At 44.3% G+C, this 22,525-nt stretch overlaps 1 protein-coding gene across 6 annotated transcripts in view; it reads left to right on the top strand.

Moving 5' to 3' along the window:
- Positions 1 to 318: 318 nt before the first annotated feature.
- Positions 319 to 22,525, top strand: part of DCUN1D4 (defective in cullin neddylation 1 domain containing 4) — a 76,277-nt gene continuing 54,070 nt past the window's right edge. For 2 of the 6 annotated variants that reach the window (XR_008377192.1, XM_053577679.1), the window contains exons 1-3: positions 382 to 541; positions 21,317 to 21,387; positions 21,574 to 21,613. Coding sequence is in view for 4 of the 6 variants with exons in the window: in XM_053577679.1 (XP_053433654.1) it covers positions 517 to 541; positions 21,317 to 21,387; positions 21,574 to 21,613 (136 nt within the window). In the remaining 2 variants the exon portion in view is untranslated. Of the gene's footprint in view, positions 542 to 849; positions 1,005 to 1,630; positions 1,646 to 21,316; positions 21,388 to 21,573; positions 21,614 to 22,525 lie in introns of those variants that run through there. The other 4 variants (XM_053577677.1, XM_053577678.1, XM_053577681.1 and 1 more) reach the window with 4 other exon arrangements.

Genomic DNA, 22,525 nt, shown 5'->3' with positions numbered 1-22,525 from the left:
CCCCTTCTCAGTTCTTTGGGGAACACTCAGCATGCTTTGTTTCAGACACCGACCCATCTTTCTCGGTTGGTCTCCAGCTCCACCAATCCCGCCCGCCACGGGGCGGGGTTTCAGGGTCAAGGTGGGCCAATTCCCTAGCTTCGCCCCTACACGCGCTCTCGGACCCCCGGGGATGACTGACAGAAGCCAGGTCCAACCTGCTGCTCCAGAGCGTGGCCTCCGCCGGGGGCGTTACGGAGACCAGGCACCCGGACCAATCGCATTGGACCCGAGGGGGCGGGGCCTCTTTGCCTGCTCTAGACGGCGCTATCAGCACTCCTTTTGTCAAATGAGAGTCGCGGGGCGGGGGGGTCGGCCTCTCAACAGCGGATGAACCAATGGAGAAGGCGAGATGGGCGGGCTGGGCGTGCCAGACGGCGGGTCCTCAGCTCCGAGTCGAGGTGCGGTGTGCCGGTGGGGGGACCGCGAGGCGAGCGCGGGAGCCTGGGCGGCGAGCGGGGTGTGAGCTGCCCGAAAATGCACTCGGATGCTGCCGCTGTCAGTGAGTAACGGAGAGCTAGCGGGCCGGGCCGGGCGGCTGCCAGCACTCGCCACTCGGCTCCCACAGTCACCGCCCCACGCCTCCTGTCCCGAATCGCTCCGGGAACCCCTGCCCGAGAGCCACCCCTTCCCCTCCCGGGGCCGGGGCGGGCGGTGACGCTGCGGGCGGCGCGGAGCTGGGGCTGGCGTGGGGGGAAGGGGCCGGCCTGCGGGGGAGGGTGGAGGTGAGGGGGGTGGGGACTGGCTCCATTTCAGTGTTGGGGGAAGGGGGGGCGGGACGTGAGATGAGGGGCCGGGACTGGAGTGTCCGGGGTGAATGGAGGTGGAGGCAGCGGCGGGCGCTAGCGGGCAAGGCTGGGGGGGGGGGTGGCACTGGCGGGGGAGAGAGGGAAGGAGTAAGCGGGGCGCAGGGGTGAGGATTTCCAAGGGGCTGAACAGTGCAGGCGGCTCCGTGAGAAAGGCGGGTGAGTGCGAGGGGAGCGCGGGGGCGGGGACAATGGGAAGGGCTGGATGTTGGGGGTGGGGGGGAACAATGGGGTGGGGGAATGGGGGCAGCGGCTGAGAGGGGCTGGAGAGCAGGCACGAGGATGAGGGCTGATGTAACGGGAGAGCCTAGATGTGGGAGGGATTGGGGTGTGATGGAATAGTTGGGGAGACTTGCAGCCGGGAGGGGAATTGGAATGGGGTGGGTAACAGTGGAGGGAGGGGAAGATGTTGGGTTAATAGGATGGGGCAGGTGTTGGGACGGTAGGGCAATTGAAAGGAAGAGGCGAACAAGGTGGGGAGTATTTGGGATCGCAGACTGGAGGAAGGGTAGAGAAGATGAGGTAAGGGTGAAGAGCTAGTTCGGGAGGAAGGAGAGATTGGGGTAGGGGTAGGATTGTCATGTCCAGATTATGTCCGGCGCCAGGCTGGGGGGAGGGTGCCGGACTGTGTGTTGCGGGGAAGTGCTTCCTCCCTCCGGCTAGGCACGGTCCCTGGAGTCGGAGCCCAGAGCTTCGGGGTGCGGGGAAAGGAGGGGGCGGGGCTGAAGTGGAGGACGGGGGAAGTGCCCCAAGGTTGGCGGTGGCCGCGGTCCCTCCTCCCCCGAACGGCGGGAAGCGAGGTCAGCGCTGGCGCGGGCTCGGGCTGCGGGACTGGGAGGCAGGGCAGGGGCGCGGACTGCGTGTTTTCCGCGGCGGCAGTGGAGGAGTCGGGCCTTGGAGGCAGGGTGGGGGGTTTTGCGCAGGGGAGGTGTCAGGGTCCCCGGCAGCCCGTGGGTTTGGCAGTTTGTGACGCAGTTGTCTGATTTCTGTCTTATCAGGTGTGGAGGCTGGTGCCTTGGGATCTTCTTCCCTGCGGGGAGGGCCAGTCCTGAAGCGCACCGCAGCGCCTGGTGGGGCGCGACTTCTCCCAGACGTACGGGGAGGGCGCTTTAGGGGTTTCCTTTAGGGTCTGGCTGCAGTCGTTGGTGAAAAGGGGAAAGGCGGTTCCGCGGAATTCTGGGACTTGTAGTCCGAGCCGCGCCGGGCCGCGGTTGGGTTGGGTGCACGTGGGTAACTGTGGAAACGAGTCCCAGAATGCAGCGCGCCCGCGGAACCTCCCTGCTCGGCGAACTCGTGCTTTATTCCCCGGCCGACTCGAGCGCGTTCTCCGGAGGTGCTCGAGTCCCCTGGGACTGAGCGTTCTCCGGAGGTGCTCGAGTCCCCTGGGACTGAAGCGGTTCCCCAGGCCTTCTGCCTGTATCAGCTGGAGAGGAAGAGTCCAAGCCAAGCACAGCTCTCCCACACTTCGGTTCTTGATCCCCAAGTTAATTATTTTCCCCTGCATTTGGTGCCCTTGCTTGTAGAATAAATCTTTATCCTCGAGCCATCTCCTACACAGGTTATGGGAAAACATTCAAAAAACACAGTCTGAAGCAGCTTTTAGGATGGTGTGTTGTATGTAAGCACTATGTTAAGACATTTGCGTCTTAAATACGGGAAGGCCAGTGGAGGCAGCTGTAACCCTGTGAAGATAACATAAACTATTAAAATGTATTGGTATTTCTTGAGCTATTTGGATTGCTCAAGGATAAGAGGACTTTTTTGAAAAAAGACATTCTTGAAGTGAATTGGAAGTGGCTTAGCAGAGTTTAGAATGGAAATTGTTCCATTCGTAGGGCAAGTATGGAAATGTAAAGGTGAACAAAGGGAAAATGGTGATATCTTCAGTTTCCAAAGAAGCTTGGAAAGCACATGAAGACAAAGAGGAAGGTAAACAGCTTAAAGAGCGGAGATCTTTAGGAGTTTTTCCCTTGGCTTGCTTGCTTCCTTGGTTTTTGCTGCAGGCTGTGATTCTTTCTCTTATACTGGAAACCTCTCGCTGGAAACCTTCCTCTCAGTCTGACTGAGACTGATGACTTCCTAAACATCTCGTCTTTCTCCTGTTCCCCTTGTTATTTACAGGAGATGACTCCAAAATTTGTCATTTAGATGGCTATGAGATTAACTTAGGTGATATGCAACTACTGGTCACTTGGTCACTAGAAGAATATTATAATGACCCTAATGATAAGATTTTTACCAAGAATTACTAAGGGTTGGAAACCATTTGGTACGGTTACAAATACAAAGGGTGCCTCCCTCCCCCAACATATATACACATTTTAAGAGATGTTATCCATGTATTACTTTTCAGAGTTGAGTGGAAGGCATTGTTACTGGTCAAGTGTATCTAGACATGCTATGCACATCCATTTTATCTGCAATTCATACACTTTTTGGGAATCATAGATTTTACTTCCAACAAGATCTCTTAAAATGTGTACATATTTTTTGGCATCCCCTGTATACTGAATTTGCATACTTGGTTGATCTTTTAATGATATCTGAAAAATTGGACAATGTATATTTTTTTGTGGAAATCATTTATACGTCATATTTTACTTAATCCTCTGGTGAAATGTCCAGGAAACCCTTTGTAATATGTAAATATGTACAAAAAGGGCATTTAATTTTGGAATTTGCTCTTACAAAGGGTAGTTAAGGTGATCAGGTTGAAAACATACAAGAGCTGTAATTGTCTTTCAGGTGGTGTGAAAGAAAATATGAATCTAGTCAAGTCTTTATCTTTTTCTTCTGTTACATCCTAAAGGACAGGTGCCTTTACAGACATGTCATCCCCACCCTTCATCCCCTAAAGCTCTAGGCTCCCACGAAATGTCAGCTTATACTTTCCCCTCTGGTTTTTAGGTTACTCTTTGGTTTTCCACCATTGGGGAGGTCCTTTATTGTGAATTTAGCTATGCGTCTAAACAGACGTTTCTTACATTTTACCCAGACTTTTTCTAGGATAACATCGCTAGCCTTCCTTATTTTCTCTACTTTAAAGGACTTTTATATATTTACTCTTTTTCCTCTTTTCCTGCCTTCAAGAAGTGCCCCTACTGGCACTTGATCATATTTTTTCAAATTTTGTCATTATCCCCTTTTCTACTTTTCTATTTTTATTTTTTTATTTATTTTATTTTATTATGTTTTGCAATTTTTGGCCAGGGCTGGGTTTGAACCCGCCACCTTCGGCATATGGGCCGGTGCCCTACTCCTTTGAACCACAGGTGCTGCCCATACTTTTCTGTTTTTAATCTTAAGTTGTTCCAAGCAGCTCTTACTAGCTTATTGCCTTCTTTCTGGCTATTTTATATATAAAATATATATACATGTATGTTTGTGTGTGTATGTATATATAATTGCATTTTATTCATCTTGATCATCATCTGCTATTTAGAGCTAATAATTAATAGCTAATAATCCTGCTAGCTCAGTAATTTAAAAATCAACCTGTTGTGAACTGACCCTAAGATGATCTGGTACAAAATCAGTTACGATGCATTTGGCAAGTAACAATACTCAAGTATAAATGGCTTTAATTTTAGGACTTAACTGTTGTCCAGTAGCAAGAGGTCTAGAAATAGGTGGTTCTAAAGGTGATGCAGTGGCTAAATAATGTCATTAAAGATCTAGGCTTTTTGTATTTCTTTCTTCCTTTGTGATTAGTATTTTGGCTTTTGATATTTAGTTCATTCCCTCATGTTTATAAAACGGTTGCTGCAGCACCAGATATCATGCCTGTGTAAGAAAGAGGGAGAGAAGGAGCATATTTCCTTACAACTCCCTCTTAACAGAGAGAAGCCGTTTCCAGAAGCTCACTTTGGAGACTGATGTTTCCGTGTCATTGGCTCAAACTGATCTCCTGCTACTGCTAGTTGTGAAGGAAGCTGAGAAAGTGAAAGTCCAGCATTTTTCAACTTCTGATATAGGATATGGCTTTTGCAAGGGTGGAAGAAGATTGGGGAGGATGCTTTGGGTAGGGAGCCTGCAGCTTATATCCTTGAACTAGATACTTGCACCAGCTGTCTGTGGCTTCGTCTCAATCTTTGTTGATTTGTTTTCTTTTCCTTTAAAAAATGTTTTGAGACAAGGTTTTCCTTTGTTGCCCCAGCTAGAGTACAGTGGCATCCTCATAGTTCACTGTCACCTCAAACTCCTGGGCTCACGTGATCCTGAGACTACCGATGTATACCACTACATCTGGTTAATTTTTCTATTTTTTGTTGAGATGGGGTTTCTCACTGTGTTAGTTGGGTTGATTTTGAACTCCTTGGCTCAAACCTCCTGGACCCTCATCCTCCCAAAGTGTTAGGATTATAGACATAAGTCACTGCGCCAGTCTTGTTGGTTTATTTTCTGCCTTATTCTCAAAGAATTGGGTGACTTACTGAATAAAGATACAATTCTGTCAAGAGAAGAAAAATAAATTACGCGTAGACTTGCAGGTGCGCTGAAGTACTTGCCATATTTCATATGTTGGAAATATTTGGCTCTAAGCTTCTTAATAGTCAAAACAAAGAGAAAAACAAAGCTAAATATATTTTATTCATTTGGTTAATGAAACTTTAGTAATTTTAAGAAAACACACTGGAATCCTAGACATGTCTTGTCCTTTCTTTACCCGGTCAGAGTTTGCATCTCTTCCCATACCTGTCCTCGATTTCTGGTACCTATCCAACTTGTCCTACATTATTATAATAACCAGCAACCCTTTTTCATTTTTATTTTTTTAAAAGACAAAGTCTCACTGTTGCCTAGGTTGGATTAGAACTCCAGGGCTCCAGCGATCCTCTTGCCTCAGCCTCCGGTGTGACTGAGACTACAGGCCTCTGCCCCTGTGTCCAGCTCCTGCCCTCAGCGCTGCCGTAGAACTGAACTTTACTGTGCTCCCTCTCTAGCAGACTCTCCCTCCATTGAATCTCTAAAGTACTGACTTCTGTTGTTCAGTTCTGTTAGAGAGCAGTAGTTGGCTTATTTACCTATTTCTCCCCTCCCCAGTTAGATTCTTAACCCTCTTGAGTTCTGGGACCTGGTGTCTACATTAGCAGCTAGCATGATGGCTTGCCTACGTCCTCAAAAGAGGTATGGACCTGAACTTAAATGGTCAACTGTGGAATAGTTTAGGGGATTATCTAGAAAATTTAATCCGTCCTGCTGCTATTCAGCATGCTTCTGAGTCCTCTTTTATTATCTTTAGATTTTTCTTCAGGGAATGCAAACTGTCACTTATTAATTCTTTGCCTTTTTCAGTGGACAAAGTTGGAAATAGTGTTTCTTTTTCTTATATGCATGGGTATCCATTTTCAAGAATGTCTGTGGCATGGAAAAATTTTCAAGGAGAGCATAAAATGCTGGAGTTGGGTGAGGGAGGACAGAAGGGGTTGTTGTGGATGTGCACTTGTCCGTTTCCAGCCTCCTGTCAGAGTCCTTTGTGCAGGGTGAGTGGTTGACGGGTGCAAGGAGAAAGGGGCCTAGAGCGTTTCTCCTGTTTCCTCTTTTTCTGTTATAGCTGTTTTCTGGTCCTAAGGATTTATTTCTTAATTAACAATATAGTGAGATGGTTGAAAGGCTTTCTTTATTTAGAAAGTAAAATGTGTGAGTTGGAGATAAAAATTACAGAGTAAAATTTTCTGTGGTGAATCTTGTGTTAACATGGAACTTTGCCGGGTTTGAACCCGCCACCTCCGGTATATGGGGCCGGCGCCCTACTCCTTTGAGCCACAGGCGCCACCCAATACTGAACTTTTTATAGTTGGTCTTGAATTGGTGTTAATAACTTTTTTAGCTTGTTCTTTTTTCTTATTTTGAAATTGAGGTTAGGAGAAGTACCTCTTGAGAGTTATTCTTTTAAGCAGAACAAAAATGTATTTTAATAAGAAAAACATTAAAATGCCTTTTTTTTTTTAAACATAGGGTCTTGCTCTGTTGCTCAGGCTGAAGTGCAATGGCTCAGTCCTCACTGCAGCCTCTAATTCCTAGGCTCAAGCAATCCTTCTGCCTCAGCCTCTAGAGTACCTGGCACTGCAAAGCATGTTCCACCACACCCAGCTAATATTTTTTTGTTATTTTTTTGTAGAGTTGGAGTCTTGCTATGTTGTTCAGGCTGGTCTCGAACTCCTAATCTCAAGAGATCCTCCTGCCTTGGCCTCCCAAAGTGCTGGGATTACAGGCATGAGCCACCACACTCAGCCCTTGAAATATACTTTAAATAGAAGTATTTTAACAATCATTGCCTGACAGTTTTGGATCTCAGGATCTTTTTTCTATAGTGTCCAGTATTGTAGCATAACATGTATTTCATGTTTGAATTAGAATTTCAGGTTTGAATTAATGAGTTATGTTCAGTCTTGAGAGGTAGGCTTGTAGTTTTGGAAACTTAACTGATGTATTGAATAAAACACTCAATAATATGAAAAAGACCCATGCCTTCTCTAAATAGCATTACCTGTGGGTATGAGTGATTTTATTTTAGTTCTGCCTTTTGAGGATTTTTCCCTGTGGATGTTTTTGCCAGCCTGTATCAGCAGGATCTGCAGTGACAGGGAGTGATCCATTTGTGCCCGTCATGGACACTGCCAGTCTTTTGGGGTCTTGGCTCTTGCTCTGACTGGGGAATTCCTACCTTAGCCGGCAGAGCTATTCAGACATGCCTGTCTCAGACCGTGACTGTGAAGCCAGAGCCCAGGAGGCTGTTTTGGACAGAGGATGGACGGTGGTGGCAGCTGTGCTGTTTCTGAGGCCTGGTGCTGTGAGCTGTTAGGCATTGTTATAGTTGATGAGCTTGGCTCTCTGGATTTCTTAGAGGTTCTGTGAACTAATAACCCCCACCACCCCGCCTTTTTAAAAAAATCACTTTCCTGTTTGAGTTAGCTAGAGGTGGTTTGCGACACTTCAGCATGTAGATCTGTCGTTAGTCAGGTGTGTGGTAGTGGCCCTCATGGAGAGGAGCAGTGGTGTGCTGCCTGTGGACTCTGTTCAGAGGTGAGCTAGAGGCCTGAAGGGGACACAGGCGATAGCAGCTGTGGATTGTGGGCGCTGTCCTTGCCAGTGGCCAGGCAGGACTGTGACCCACACCCCAGGCTACCCACGGGGGCTCAGGTGCTGCTCTTCACAGCTGCCTTTTCCTAATGACCTCTTTGTCTCCAAAACAGCGTTTTTCAACTTTAAAAAAAAAATCTCATGGCACACTTGAACCTATAGTTAAACTTCTGCGAACACTTACATTATATTGATTAAAAAAAAAAAAAGGTAAAAAAAGTACTGTGCTTTGAATTTCTTTTGAAAATAATTTAATTATTTTAAAAAATTTTCACAGTACACCTACAATCCTCTCAGGGCACACCATTTGAAAATCACTGGTGTTTTAAAAAGTTGTGATGCTTGGGCGGTGCCTGTGGCTCAAAGGAGTAGGGTGCTGGCCCCATATACTGAGGTGGCTGGTTCAAACCTGGCTCCGGCCAAAAACTGCAAAAAAAAAAAAAAAAAAAAATTGTGATGCTTAAGAGCTAGTTTATAACTTGTGCATTGTTTTGGCTTTTACTTGGGAATATCAGCTATAGAAACATTTGTGGGTTTTTTTTTTTTTATTTTGGTGGAATCTTTATTTTGTTCAGCATAAAATGAAATCCGATAGTCTTAATGGCTTTTTAGTCAACTTTGTTGATTTATAATTTACATTTTAGAAATTTGTTAAGGGTAGTTTGATGGAGTTTATGTGTTCACTGGCGTAACTACTACTAAATTAAGATAGAGGGCATTTTTGTGCCCCCACGAAGTTCTCTTCCCAGAGGTCGTGCTTCTCCCCCCGCACCAGCACCACGATTTGTCTTGTAACGTGTCATCTTAAACCTCCGTATAGATGATTTGTCATTTTGCCGTTCATGGAGATAGTGCAGTTTGAAAAGGTATGATAAATCTTCTTTTTACTGAGTTATTAAATCTAAAGAAAAACTATCAGTGCTGCATAAATTATAAATCTGGTAATTAATACTTTACCACATGGGCTTGTCTTGAGTTAGATGACACGTTCTGTTGAAAGCTTTTCCAGGGCATGGCTTTTCTTGTTTTTACGTGGCCCACTGACAGGCAACACTAGGATTTGTTCCCTGGATGTGATGATGTTGTTAAAGTGTTGCCTGGGTCAGGTCGGGAGGCAGGAAAGCACAGTTGGTAGATGTGGGCCTTACAGTCAAAATCCCTGGGTTCAATCCTTGCTCTGCCGTCTGCCAGCTGCGCAGGTGCGTCACTTAACTACTCTTTGTGCCCTTGGGTCCTATACTTAAAAGCTACTACTGCAAGTATGGAGTTGAGTCACCGAGTGGTTTTGAGCACCAGCTATGTACCAGGCACGTTCGTGAAGCCCTCATCCGAGTGGGGAAGGGGCAGATAACAAATCCATCCCGTAGCTTGTCAGACGTAGCACCGCAGTCTGTAGGGAGAGCCAGAGCAGGGACGTGGTGGGCACAGGCACCCTGTATAGGCGGGTAGTTGGGAAGGGCTCACTGTGAAGGTGGGCAGAGGGGCATGTAGGCAGAGATTCTGCGGGGCAGCAGAGAGGCGGGTCGGTGTGCCTGGAGTGGAGTTGGGGTGGGTAGAGGGAAGAAAGTCTGCGGCAGGATCAGAGGGTCCTGGGGATTAATGGAGCGGAAACACGGAGTGTTTTTGTCGCTAATGATTACTGTGTATCAGCAAGGAATGATCAGGAGGGGAGAGGTTATAAGAAAAGAGCCCAGGGAGGCATATCCACAGTCAGCGTCTCCCAATGTCAGGCTCTGCTGTCACCGAGCTGCACAGGGTCCCTCTGTTGAGGAGCATGTGCCAGGAAGTTCAGTAGTGGAGGCAGAGAAGCCACAGATGCTCAGGTCTGGGCTGGTGCCGCTTGCTTAGACAGATGCCTGGGGATGTGGCCCCCTGGGGGACATCTGTGAGATCAGACTGCAATGCAGGGTTAGCAGTCCTCCTGTGAGTTTAGCTTTTGAAGTTTGATGATGTGACCTGTGCTCAAGTGCAGGTGGGGCTGGGAGGTGCTTTCCAAGGAGAGGGACAGCAGGGGTGGGAGAGAAGGGGGAGGAGCAGAAGCACCAGGGAGAGTGAGTGGCAGGGACGTGGAAAGAAGTGAGGTGGGGTGCGGGGAGAGAGGAACAGGGAGGGACTAACCTACAGGGAAATCTGGGGTTTGTTCACAAGCTTCGCCTGTACTAACTCATTTAATCCTCTCAACAGTGGCTGAGGTAGGTTAAGAACTCTTCTTTACCCTATTTCACAGATGAGGAAGCCGAGGTGCAGGGAGGTTACCTGACCTTCTGAAGGTCACAGGCCTTAGAAGTGGTGAATGCAGAGTCAAGCATTCCAACTCCAGGATCTGGCTGCCCCGCCACTGCCAATGAAATAATTGTCAACATTTTAACAACGCTTTTCATTTACCACTGTTGGGAGCCCTGCAGGTGTATTGGAACCCCACTTCCTGTCCCTGGCTGTGGAGGATGAGGTGCTTGTGTCTACTTCTGCTTTTTGGTTCTTCTTGGAGTGGGTCCCAGCAGGATCAGGATCAGGATTCTGAAACTTCCTGGTTGTGGGGGTTTGCTCCCAATGATAGTGGACGTTTAAAAAAGGAATCTAAGTGGGCAGCTGGAAAATTGTGGCAAAGAAAAATATTTCCGTACTTTTTCTTAACTCACTAATGAAGTAGTCATTTTTTTGCCTTAGATTTTACTTATTTTAATAGACATGTTTAAAAATACTTCAGAAATGCACTTTTTGTATTATACTTTTAATATAGGAGATAGCTATAAACACTTCAGGAAAACTAGAAAATGTAAAACCTCTTAGTAATGCTACTAACAAGTTTTTATGTAACATTTTTGAAATTGTTTTTTTTCTTTTTCCTGTAGTTTAGGGTATGTTCAGGTATTCTACCCCTTTAGTATCTTTCTACATGTGTAATTCCCAAATTACATGTAGAGCCCAGATCGCTGGTATGGCTATTCAGCTGGTGGGTTAAGGTTTGTTATCTTGTCCCTTCTGCCCTGTCTTGTCTTTTTGCTGTTCTTGGTTTGGTCTGTCTCAGATTCTGCTCTGTTCTAATAATAAAAGGGATAATTAACTTTGGCGCAAGTACAAACCAGCACTGTGCTGAGTGCTTGACATCCACCATTGTGTTTAACTTCCGAAGAGCCTGGTGAAGAGAGGCCTGCACCACGAAGTTGGGGTCACTTAGCTAGGATGAGCTGGAACTGGGACTCCAACTTAGGGCTTTCTGTTGCCAGACCTGACATTCTTTAATGTAAATCTGGGTTCTTGTAACATTGAGACTAAAGGATGTTTTTTACTGTGAACTGCCCAGTGGATCTGTGTTTGTTAGTGGGTAGCACGGACCATTCCTGCTCATCTTCAGTGGGTAGGTGGAGCAAGGAGAACAAACCTAGGGCCCTTTGTACCTTTTCACATCGGAAGTGCAGCCAGACCCGTCCTGCAGTGATTGACTCCTTTGAGATGGCACAGGCAGTGTGGCGGGTGATGGGGGCCAGGTGGCAGGGCGCCTCTCCTGGGTGCCTGGCTGGTTCTCCCAGCCAGCCCCATCATGGGTCCTCTGAGAGTCAGAAGGAAAAAGGCTGCAGGCTTTGGAGCTTGTGTTCAATGAAAATGCTGAGTCACCTAGGTGACCTGCTTCCCTTATCAATTTTCTCCTTTCCTGGCTCCCACTTTTGGCTTTTGTGCCTTGTAAATAGCAAATATTTGTCCATGAGGAGAGTGAAGTTAACACCTTTCTCACCTGCTACTTTTGTTTCTTCTTACTGGCCTGGAGGCTTTGCAGCTCTATCATCTGCTTCTTGGCCTCTCCCCACATGCCGATGGGGACTGCAGATGAGTTAGGTTCCTGTCCTGCAGTGCTTAGATTGTTCCAGGAGCCCAGTGAGTTAAGCATGGGGGATAGAACTCTCCTGCTGGGTTGCACATTAGAATCACCGGGACTGCTTGAGAAAATTGATGCCTGCTCTCATTTTTATTTAATTGGTCAGGATTGGGGCCCTGACATTGTTACTTTTCAAACTTCCCAGGTGCAGGTGATGGCTTTGCATTTTAAATAGCGTGACTAGTAAGCTGTGTTTGGTTTGGATGAGGGCTCAAGAGATGTAGTGGGTCTTCCGCAGACCTTGCGGGGTGGGTGGTCCACAGACCGTGCCTCCTCTGGTGACAGGACAGCAAACCGGGTAGTGCTTCCTGCGCTAGGCCCTGGGAAGCACAGCGAGGCCTTAACTCATTTAGTCCTCGTTAGGGTCTGTAGGAAGTAAGCACTGATTTTATCCATTCTAAAGAAAAGTTCCTACTTGTAGAAACTGACCCACAAAGCCAGCTTTTCTTCTTTCCTAGTTTTGTGATATGGAAAACTCATTTCAAATCTTTGTATTTTAGTGATTTAGCTTCAAGTGTGAATATGTTTTGTTTTTACATATGAAACTAAGACCTTTGCCATCTCATATAGCTAATGACTTTCCAGAGGTATGCAAAGTTGTAAATTGGTATTGTAGATCATTTAAAACACTAGTTTATGGTTTCAACAAAAAGTAGATTTTGCTTTATGTAGATTTTATTTTCAGGTCATTTTGAGGTAGAACACATTTTTAATGTAGCCCCCCCTCCCCCCAAATTGCATGTTGTCCTTTTAAACTGTACTGGATTCTTTGAGCATGTAGGGCCACACTGACTCATGGTCTGACCTGCCTGCTGCTTCACATTCTGGCTGCTGTGACCTGATACCAAGCAAGTCTAGTACCAGTGTTCAAGTCCTGCTTCCTAAAACTCAAACTCAACACTCCCTTAACCCCACGTGCATGTCTAGGCTTCCCTGGACACCCAGCTTATTGAGCAAGTTGTCTTTGCCTGAAGCCTGTTTCCTCATCCCCTGCCCAATCCTCAACCCACTTCTTTCTGGCCTCAGTTCTGTCACTGCAATCTTCCCTGAGGTCATGGAGTAACCTCCCTGTTGCTAAATCTAGAGAATATTTTTAAGGTGTTAATTCTCCATTTACTGGTACAGGCCTGCTAGGCTTGCATTATTGTAATGCAATGTTGAATTGCATTCAATGCAGGTTGAATGTCTCTTATCCAAAAATCTGAAATCCAGACTGCTCCCAAATCTGGAACTTTTTGAGCTTCAATGTAGTACAAAAACAAGTGCTCACTGGAGCATTTCTGATTTTGGACTTTTGGATTAGGGATGCTCAGCCAGAAAATATAATGCAAATATTGCAAAATCCAAAAAAAATCTGAAATCTGAAACACTTCTGGTCCCAAGCAGAGGTAGGGTGTATTCACCCTGTACTGGTGTAGAATGTTGGCTAAGGCACCGGGAAGCCCTTGTTTTCATGGAGCTTGGCTCTAGGAAATGTGCAAAGATGTAAACATATATAAAATACAATGCCAGGATCATGAAAGACCTCATATGACTGTTGATATAAAATGTCCACGATAGACCTACAGAAGACGGAAAATAGTGGTTGTCTGGGGCTGAAGGGGTGAATACTGCACTACTCTGTGAATATACTAAAAAACATTGAATTGTACATGTTAACTGGTGAATTATATGGTATGCAAATTGTATTTCAACCAGATTGTTAAAAAATAGACTATCGGAAGTGGTAAATGCTATGAAAAAATATAAATGGTGTGGAGGATGGAGGCAGTGCTTTAGATGGAGAAGTCAGGAGACATTTAAATAAGTAATTCACGGGGGTGGGGGTGGGGGGTGGGGGGGCTGTGAACTTGTCAGAAGAGGGCGTAGTAAATGCAAAGGCCCTGGGGCAGGCATTCACTTGAGTGTTCTAGGAGCAAGTGGCTGGAATGGAGTGAGGATGGTGGGATGGGAAGATTGAGGTCAGATCAAGTTGGGCCTTGTAAGGAGGACTTGTTGAGGACTTGAATTTTTTTTTTTAATACATTAAAAAAAAAAAATGGAGTAACACATCTAAAATCTCAGTGATTGAAGTTGGGAGTTGTTGAATGTCCTTTGCAGGTAGTTGTGGGTCTCTGCTCCGTGTAATTAACATTCTCGTAATCAGTCTTTGTGAAACTAGTAGGAAAAAGGGCTTCTATTTCTAGAAGGAAGGAAACAGGCAAACCAAAACAATGGATCTCAACTACAGTACACCCTGGGCTTTAGTAACTTCTTTTCTTTTCTTTTCTGTATCACTTGGTATTAAAATTGACTTTGCTGGGCAGTGAGACCCAGAGCTTGGAGCATCCTTAAACATTCCCTGTTTAATCTCAGAGTGTTTAACCCTGAACTGTGAGACCATGTTCTTGTTCTGTCCCAGAGTCAATTAAAATGAGTGCTGCTTTTGATACCTTTAATTTTGTCCAGTTTTGTTTTGCTTTTTTGGCAATAACATGGTCACTATTTTGCCCTCTCCCTAGCCCTTACAGGTCTATTTCATCATTTTCGTTGTCGTCACACAATATTATGAAGTATGTAATGCTGTATTTATTTATTTATTTATTTTTTTGTGGTTTTGGGCCGGGGCTGGGTTTGAACCCGCCACCTCCGGCATATGGGACCGGTGCCCTACTCCTTGAGCCACAGGCGCCGCCTAGTAATGCTGTATTTAAACCTTTTGTATCTGAGAACATTGCTTGCTGATAGGTGGCTGGAGTTTAGCTAATAATAAAATACTTTTATGAATCTTCAGTGACCAGATGAATGAAGTGTGTGTACATATATATATATATATATTTTTTTTTTTTTTTAGACAGAGTCTCAAGCTGTTGCCCTGGGTAAAGTGCTGGGGCATCCTAGCTCACAGCAACTTCCAACTCTTGGGCTCAAGTGGTCTTCTTGCTTCTGTTTTTCTATTTTTAGTAGAGACGGGGGTCTCGCTTTTGCTCAGGCTGATCTCCCAATTCATTAGCTCAAGTTGTCCACCCACCTTTGCCTCCCAGAGTGCTAGGATTACAGGTGGGAGCCACCACACCCGGCCTGAATGAAGTGTATTTAAAATAGAAATAACACTGGTATACCTTTTCTGTATCATTTTTTTTCTCTCAAAGTTAGTGGATTGTTTTAGGGTGTTAGCCAGCTTTAGTATCTTTTTCTTTGATTTGAAATCACTCTAAGGTTATGTGCTTATTAACAACTTTGGGTAGGAAATGCTGCTGCTTTTTTCTCTTTATTGAATGTGAAGCTAGATTGGCATTTTGCTGTGATTAGAAATAAGTTAGAAGGGCTAGGCGCCTGTGGGTCGGCGGCTGGGGTGCCAGCCATATACACCGGAGGTGGCGGGTTTGAATCCAGCCCGGGCCTGCCAAACCACAGTGGCACTCTACAACCAAAAAATAGCCGAGCGTTGTGGTGGGCGCCTGTAGTCCCAGCTACTTGGGAAGCTGAGGCAAGAGAATCGCTTAAGCCCGAGAGTTTGAGGTTGCTGTGAGCTGTGACGCCACAGCACTCTACTGAGGGTGACAAAGTGAGACTCTAGTCTCAAAAAAAAAAGAAAGAAAGAAAGAAGCTAGAATAAATGAGGCAACCTTGGATTGGGCATTAGAAGATGTGTTATTCCCAGACCACAGCCAGCAGTTTCGCCCTTCTTGAGCCAGTAAAATGAGCAGAATCAGACAAAAGAGCACGAAGCTTGGCTCCTCGCTCCCCCTCTCCATGGGCCATCCCGTTGGCTTTCCTCACAGCAGACATTTTCTATCAGGATTGGTTCTGAAGTCCCCATGTAAAGTGAAAATCACCTGTATTAAAAGTCCCTTTGGAAACATGTGCGGAAGACGCCGGCTGGAGACTGTCTCAGGTTGCTGGCTCTTCAGCTGAGTACAGGGGAAGCATCTGGTTTGCAGTTAGGAACCAAGTTTTATGGAAAATACATCTCTTTAAATATTAGCCTCATACAGTGTTGGGAGATGCTCAGAATGTGTTTGGCAACTGGAAACTGAGACCAGCTGACTGAGCTCATGCTCATGAAGCAGAAGAGAGGGCAGCTCCTGGGACTACTGGGATTTCTTCCTGCTCCTTTTTCTTTTCTTTTCTTATTTTTGCCAAATCAATAAAGTTGAATTTGTGTGAGTTAAACGTCTGTTTTCTGTGACTCCAGTGTACTTAGGATCTCTCCTCGCCACTTTATAGCCACTGTCTAACTTAAGGCTCTACTCAGTTCCCACATCCATCATTTCAAGTTGTCTTCATAAATGGCCATTCCAGGTCACCTATCATTGTCACCCATCATCCGTGCTGCACATTTGTCCTAGAATGATCTTTCTCTTTTTAATTTTCTAAAATTTTATTTGAGACACAGCCTCACTCTGTCCCCTTGGTAGAGTGCTGTGGCGTCACAGCTCACAGCAACCTCAAACTCATGGGCTTAAGAGATCCTCTTGTTTCAGCCTCCTAGGTAGCTGGGATTACATGTGCCCACCGCAATGCCTGCCTAGTTTTCTCTATTTTTTAGTAGAGACGGGGTCTCACTTTTGCTCAGGCTGGTCTTGAATTCCTGAGTTTAAACAATCCACTGCATCAGCCTCCCACCATGCCTGGCCTGGAGTGATCTTTCTAAATTACTCTCCTAATCAGAATAGTTCCATGGCACCCAGACTCTCACAGGAGGCTTCTCAAACTTCCACACACTTGCTTTACTATGTGGAGGTGGGTGACATAGTACTCTTGGGCTGGCGGGTGGTGAATTTTCTTTAAAGTCTTTTTGCATAATCATGTTTGGTTTCACGTAAAACTGTTACAGATGAATTCCCATTGAGTAGTCCTGCTGCTCAGTGTGCTGAGCTTGTCCATTCCGTTTGCAGACCGTCTCTCTGGTGGCCCACGTAGATTAAATCCAAACGCCAAAGTGGGATTCCCAGGTTCTTCATTTTCTCTTCTTTGCTTTCCTGTGTGTCTTCTCTGACCATGATGCTTCTCACATGTGAAGATCACTTAAAATCCCCAGAACATACTGAATTTAAGCCTTGGTGCCTTTAAGCCTGCACTCATTCACTGATTGAGCAGCAGTGGACAGGACTAATTCTTGGCCTTTCTGGAGCTTACATTCTGACAGGTGAGGAAGAGACAAATGCATGATGTTGGGTGGTCCTAAGGCCATAAGGAAAAGGAAAGCATGTTAAGGTGACGACATAAAGAAGGGTCCTGTTCGTTGGTCTGCCAAAGTTCCATAAGGAGGCGATTTTTAAAACTTAACATATGTGTATATTTATGGGGTAGAGTATGGCATTTTGATGTATGTGTATGTTGTGGAATGATCAAATCAGGCTAATTAACATATCCATCAAAGGAGGAGATCTTTAAATGGCAACCTGATGAAGTGTGAGAGACAGGTGGTGGTGTTAGTAGGGGAGAGGGCTCTAGGTGAAGAGAACAGCACATGCAAAGGCCCTGGGGTGGGATTGCGCTGGGAGTGTTATGAGCAGCAGGAAGCTCACCCTGGCTAAGCAGAATGAGCAAGGGGAAGATAGGAAGGTGAGATTGGAGAGGTGGGTGGAGGCAGAGTGTGCAGGCCCCTGAGCCAATGACAAGGGGTTTTCTTTGGCCTTCAGTGCTATTTCTTTCATCTGTAGCTGTTGGGTAAGGTTGGAATGAGGTCTCCACGCTAGTTACTTGTGCCTCTGTTTACTGACTCATTATCTCTTCTCCACTGATTTGAAATGCCGTTTTATCAATGTTATGTTTGTATCTTAAACATGCAGATGTTTTTATTAGCTCCGTCATTTATCTTCTTGCACATGTACCAAACTGTCATAATTACTGTACCACTTAGATTACCTGGCCTTAGCAAACTGTGGCTTATGTACCAAATCTAGCCCAAATTTTATCTTTTATAAATAAGGCTTTACTGGAAAGCAGCCATACGTATGTATGCATTGCTCTTGCCTCTTTGGAGTCATAGTGGCGTGGTTGCAACAGAGATTGGTGTGGCCCAGAAAGCTGGAAATATTTACAGTCTCTCCCTTCACACAGAGTTTACCATCCTCACTTTGTTCTCTGTTTGAATTGATACCTTATAGGGCAAGTTCTTCCTCATTCTTTTTCAACAGTTTCTTGGCAAGTCTAGCAGTTATTTTTGCAGATGAACTTTAGCCCAGCTTGCCTGACCTCTTCCTTTTTCCCTACCTCTTTTTTGGTGTGGAGAACTGGGGATCAGGCAAAATAAGAATTTGCATTAATTTGTAATTTAGTAAAGGGAAACATGATGGCTTTCCAAGAGTGGGTCTTTCCATTCCAGGAGTACAGTATCGTTACATTGACATCTTTCATTTAACTTCTATTGTTTCTTATTTTGTATCTTATGTATTGAAGTTTATTCTTACATTATTGCTGCCTTTTTTTTTTTTTAACTTTTTTATCTTTATTGGAACTTTGCAAGTATATGTATTCTTTTTTTTTTTTTTGCAGTTTTTGGCCAGGGCCAGCCTTGAACCCACCACCTCCGGTATATGGGGCCGGCACCCTACTCCTTGAGCCACAGGTGCCGCCCTATTGCTGCTTTTTGTTGCTTTTTGTTATCTTCTCCCGTTATGTTTTACAAATGACTGTGATATAATGGAAAGCTATTGCTTTTTAAGAATTTAAATTCTGTTTTTGACCCTCTCCAGGGAGAGTAAACTATCCGGACTGTTAATTTTTGAATTTGATTCTTTTGGTTGACAAGCATTGTCTGAACTTACCAATAACTGTTTCATTCCTAATATTTATGTCCCCATGTTGTGAGGTTCTATATCCAGGGTAGTTTGGGGTAATGGATTTTGACTCCCTCTGTAGTGTTCACTTTTTTCTCTCATATTGTGTAGGTCACAGCAAGTGGTAATCAGGACAAACAAAAAAACCAGACAGGTTTATAGCCGGTCAGCATTTGCTGATAGTTTTACGAATATCCAGAAGATAATTTAGGCAAGCTGTTTATCAGTCAGGCTGTGCCAATTGTAGAGCCGATTGTTAATATAGAATATAGTTTCCACGTCATACTGGAGAGTCGAACTGAGTCACCACTTTACTGTTGAGAGCCATTTGATCATGGAACACAGCTGACACAACCTGGCATTTATCCTTTGGAATTGAGATATGAGCAGGAGGAGATTTTTATGAATCAGTTAGTGCTTTCCGAAATACGTTCTCGGTAAAGCATTTGATCTTTACCCTTAACATCTATGCCTTAAGGATGTGAAACCTATTTCAGATTTCAAGGTCTATTACTTGCCCTTAGCACTGAACAGATGAACCATAAATCCAATATATGTTAACCTTTGTGAATTTATCTTTTAGTGTCATTTTTGTTTATCCTTCCTCCCCTGAATTCACGTTCTCTCCTCCTTATATTGGTGAAATGAAATAGAAATTATTCCGAGCGGTGCCTGTGGCTCAGTGACTAGGGTGCCGGCCCCATATGCCGAGGGTGGTAGGTTCGAGCCCGCCCTGGCCAAACTGCAACAACAACAAAAATAGCTGGGCATTGTGGCGGGCGCCTGTAGTCCCAGCTACTCTGGAGGCTGAGGCAAAAGAACCTAAGCCCAAGAGCTGGAGGTTGCTGTGAGCTGTGATGTGACAGCACTCTACTGAGGGTGACAAAGTAATACTCTGTCTCTAAAAAAAAAACACAAAAGAAAAAAGAAATAGAAGTTATTCCTGTTGCTGGTTTCATATCTTTTTCTTTTTTCCTTTTTTTAGGAGAAGCGATAATGGGTAATGGTAGTAGGGGTTGGATATAGAAATGGGATTGCTGACAACCTTTTTACTCTTGTTAGATTTTAGTAAAGTGAAACTTCATGGTTTTAAAACACACCTGTTTTCCCCCCACCCAACCCCCCCATATACTGAGATTGACTTTTAGTCATTGTTATAAACATCAGTTGGTGGGACATGACCTTGGCAAGTTGCGCCAGACTCTGTGCCTCAATTGCAGAGGGAACGGAACGCAACTTTGGGATCTTTGAAGTGGAGCTAGCGTTGGACCTAGGGAGAGCTAGAGACCGTTTTAGATGGCCATGTGGTATGGAGAGTGGTATAAGCAAATATACTGGGAATTGATATCATTTATTGAGCGCTGAATGTTCCAAGTGTTGTGATGGGTGCCTGACACACCTGGGCATTGGATATTTATTTTCAACCTTATAACAACATTATGAAGGAGAATTTTCCACTCTTATTTTACAGATGATGGAATTGGGATTTAGATTAAATAACTGAGACTTAGGTTAAACAACTGGCAGACCTGAAATTTGAAGCAGCTGTCACATGGCAGTGTCAGGCTGAGAAGCAGAGAGTGTGCGCAGGGCCCTGTGCACACCTGGACTCCATTCGGGGCAGGGAGAGCAGCGGGAAGTGTGGGGGCAGGAGGAGGGGGGAATGGGCTGACGAAAGAAGTGGGGAAGTATGGGTTTTAATCATAATGACATAATATGGAGAGTTACAGTATGTTTTTGAGGTCATCCTACTAAGCTTTACTAACATTTATGATACGAAAGAAAGGGAATTAATGTAAATCCTGATCCTTTGTGAAAATACTTCTATCGATGTTTGTTCAAATGTGAAAATTTTCATAAACTTTTGACTTGTATTTGTATAACTTAATATGTATGGAAACATAAACTTTAGAACACATTTAAACTTAGAGATTCAAAGGCCTACCAGGGTAATGGAACAGTTTTATGATGTGCAGGATGCTGAGATGGAGCAACCTCCTTAGTCCTTCGTACGTGACTTAGTGTGCAGGTCCGACGTGGATTTGCCGTTGGTGTGGATATGTTTCTTTAGGAGCGTGCCTTGCGCTTCCGTTCCCGACTCTGGCACACTTTGGTCCTGGAGTGCTCACAAGTAACTCTGTCAACTGTGTCATTGGGCTCTGGCCAATGGAGGTTGGCAGGATAGTTCTTTGATTGTCTGTTTAATGAGAGAGCGTGAGAGGTTTAGATACTGTTTTGCTTTCTCTGTTGCATAAGTGACAATAAAATTAATGTCTGTAAGAAATGCTAAATCTTGAGATGCTTTTCTGTCATCTGCTTGCCAGGAGTTTGCTCATTGTACCGGTAATTCTGGGGAAGGGGAGTGAAAAGTGAAGATGGTACATTTGAGACCTGTCTTTTATTTGTGTGACTTGTTCAACTTGCTGACGTTATTGATAACCTTTCTTCTGTATGTTAAGTTCAAGTTCACTGTTGGCAGGATTTTACAATTACTGGATTATTTATTTTACTTACTTTAGAGTCTACATAAAAATTTCACAGACTTTTAACATTTGGATGGGAACTTAACTTTATTGTCAGACTTTATTTCTAGTGGATAGGTCATGTTGTTTTTTGGTTAGTAAGTATCAAATTCATTGAGGTATAATTTAAAATATTATCTTCACTTTTGAGCTTTTTTTGTTTGTTTAGTCTTTTTGCAGTTTTGGAAATAAATGACACTGAATTTTCTCCTTTTTCTTTCAAAGACTTTCAGCTGAACTCTCACCTCTCAACACTGGCAAATATTCATAAGATCTACCACACCCTTAATAAGCTAGTAAGTCCATCTTTTAAAGACAAAATTACCAACTGTTTGAAGTAGTGATTTTGTGTAACTATATTTGATAAAAATTTAGATAAAAAATGAGGCATTAAGATACCAGTTGCTTATGAAAGTGCTGAACTTGAAAACTTGACGTATGGCACGTGATTTCTTGGTCAATAATGAACATATTTCTTGCAGAATCTCACAGAAGACGTTGGCCAAGACGATCACCAAACAGGTATCTATAATTCTAACACTACTTAATGTTAGATAGACTCCTTAATATAAAATTGTGACAGAAATACTAGCCACAGATGCTCTGCTTTGTTGAAACACACTCCATTAGCAGGTTGTGACTTGGTTAAGGTTGTTTTTCATAGTGTAGTAAGGACAGCCTTGGTACAGCTCCTTCCCAGTAAGAAATCTGTTCTGGGGCTCTGGTTTATGATAGAGCGCTTTAACCCCTTTAAATAAAAGGGGTTAGGTATTTTCTCTAGTGGTTTTAAGATATCATTTTTTCTCCTCTGCTGATGTATTTTAGTTTATACTGAAAAGGTGCGATAGTAGTGCAGTTTGAAAGGTATTACATAAATCTTAAAAGGAACTGAAAATGATTTCGTAGGTAGGGTGTGTATGTGTGGTATAGGTCCCAAGGATTTATAAATGGGAAAACTGAAATTTGAAGATTGTAAATTATTCTCTAGCCCTGTGGTTCTCAGTGTTTAGCTAGCACTGTAATAAGGTGGGGGACCTTTTTAAAAACATAGGTGGCAAGGCTTCACCCCCAGATTTGGGGTGGGGCTCCAGAGTTTGATGTTTCTAAGAAGCTCCCCATGATCATGATCAATGCAGCTGCTCTGGAAACTGCACTTTGAGAATCGCCACTCGGAACTGCAAGTAATCGTAAAGTGCAGACACTTGGATTTGATCTACAGTGATTCAACTTCCAGCAAAAATTGTCAACATATTCTTTATAGTCTTTGAAAATGACTGTAGTAGTGTATGAATACTTGCTTGTCTTAGTCTATTCGAGCTGCTATAACTAAATACCTTAGACCGGGTAATTTATAAATTATACATTTAAAAAAATTTTAATAGAGGGGGTGCGGGTCTTTTTTTCTTTTAATAATGGATGATTTGTACAGTGGTG

The sequence above is a fragment of the Nycticebus coucang genome, chromosome 23 (assembly GCF_027406575.1).
Source record: "Nycticebus coucang isolate mNycCou1 chromosome 23, mNycCou1.pri, whole genome shotgun sequence".
Classification (NCBI taxonomy): Eukaryota; Metazoa; Chordata; class Mammalia; order Primates; family Lorisidae; genus Nycticebus; species Nycticebus coucang.
The sequence above is the reverse complement of the archived record's forward strand: the minus strand, read 5'-3'. Positions and strand labels throughout refer to the sequence as shown.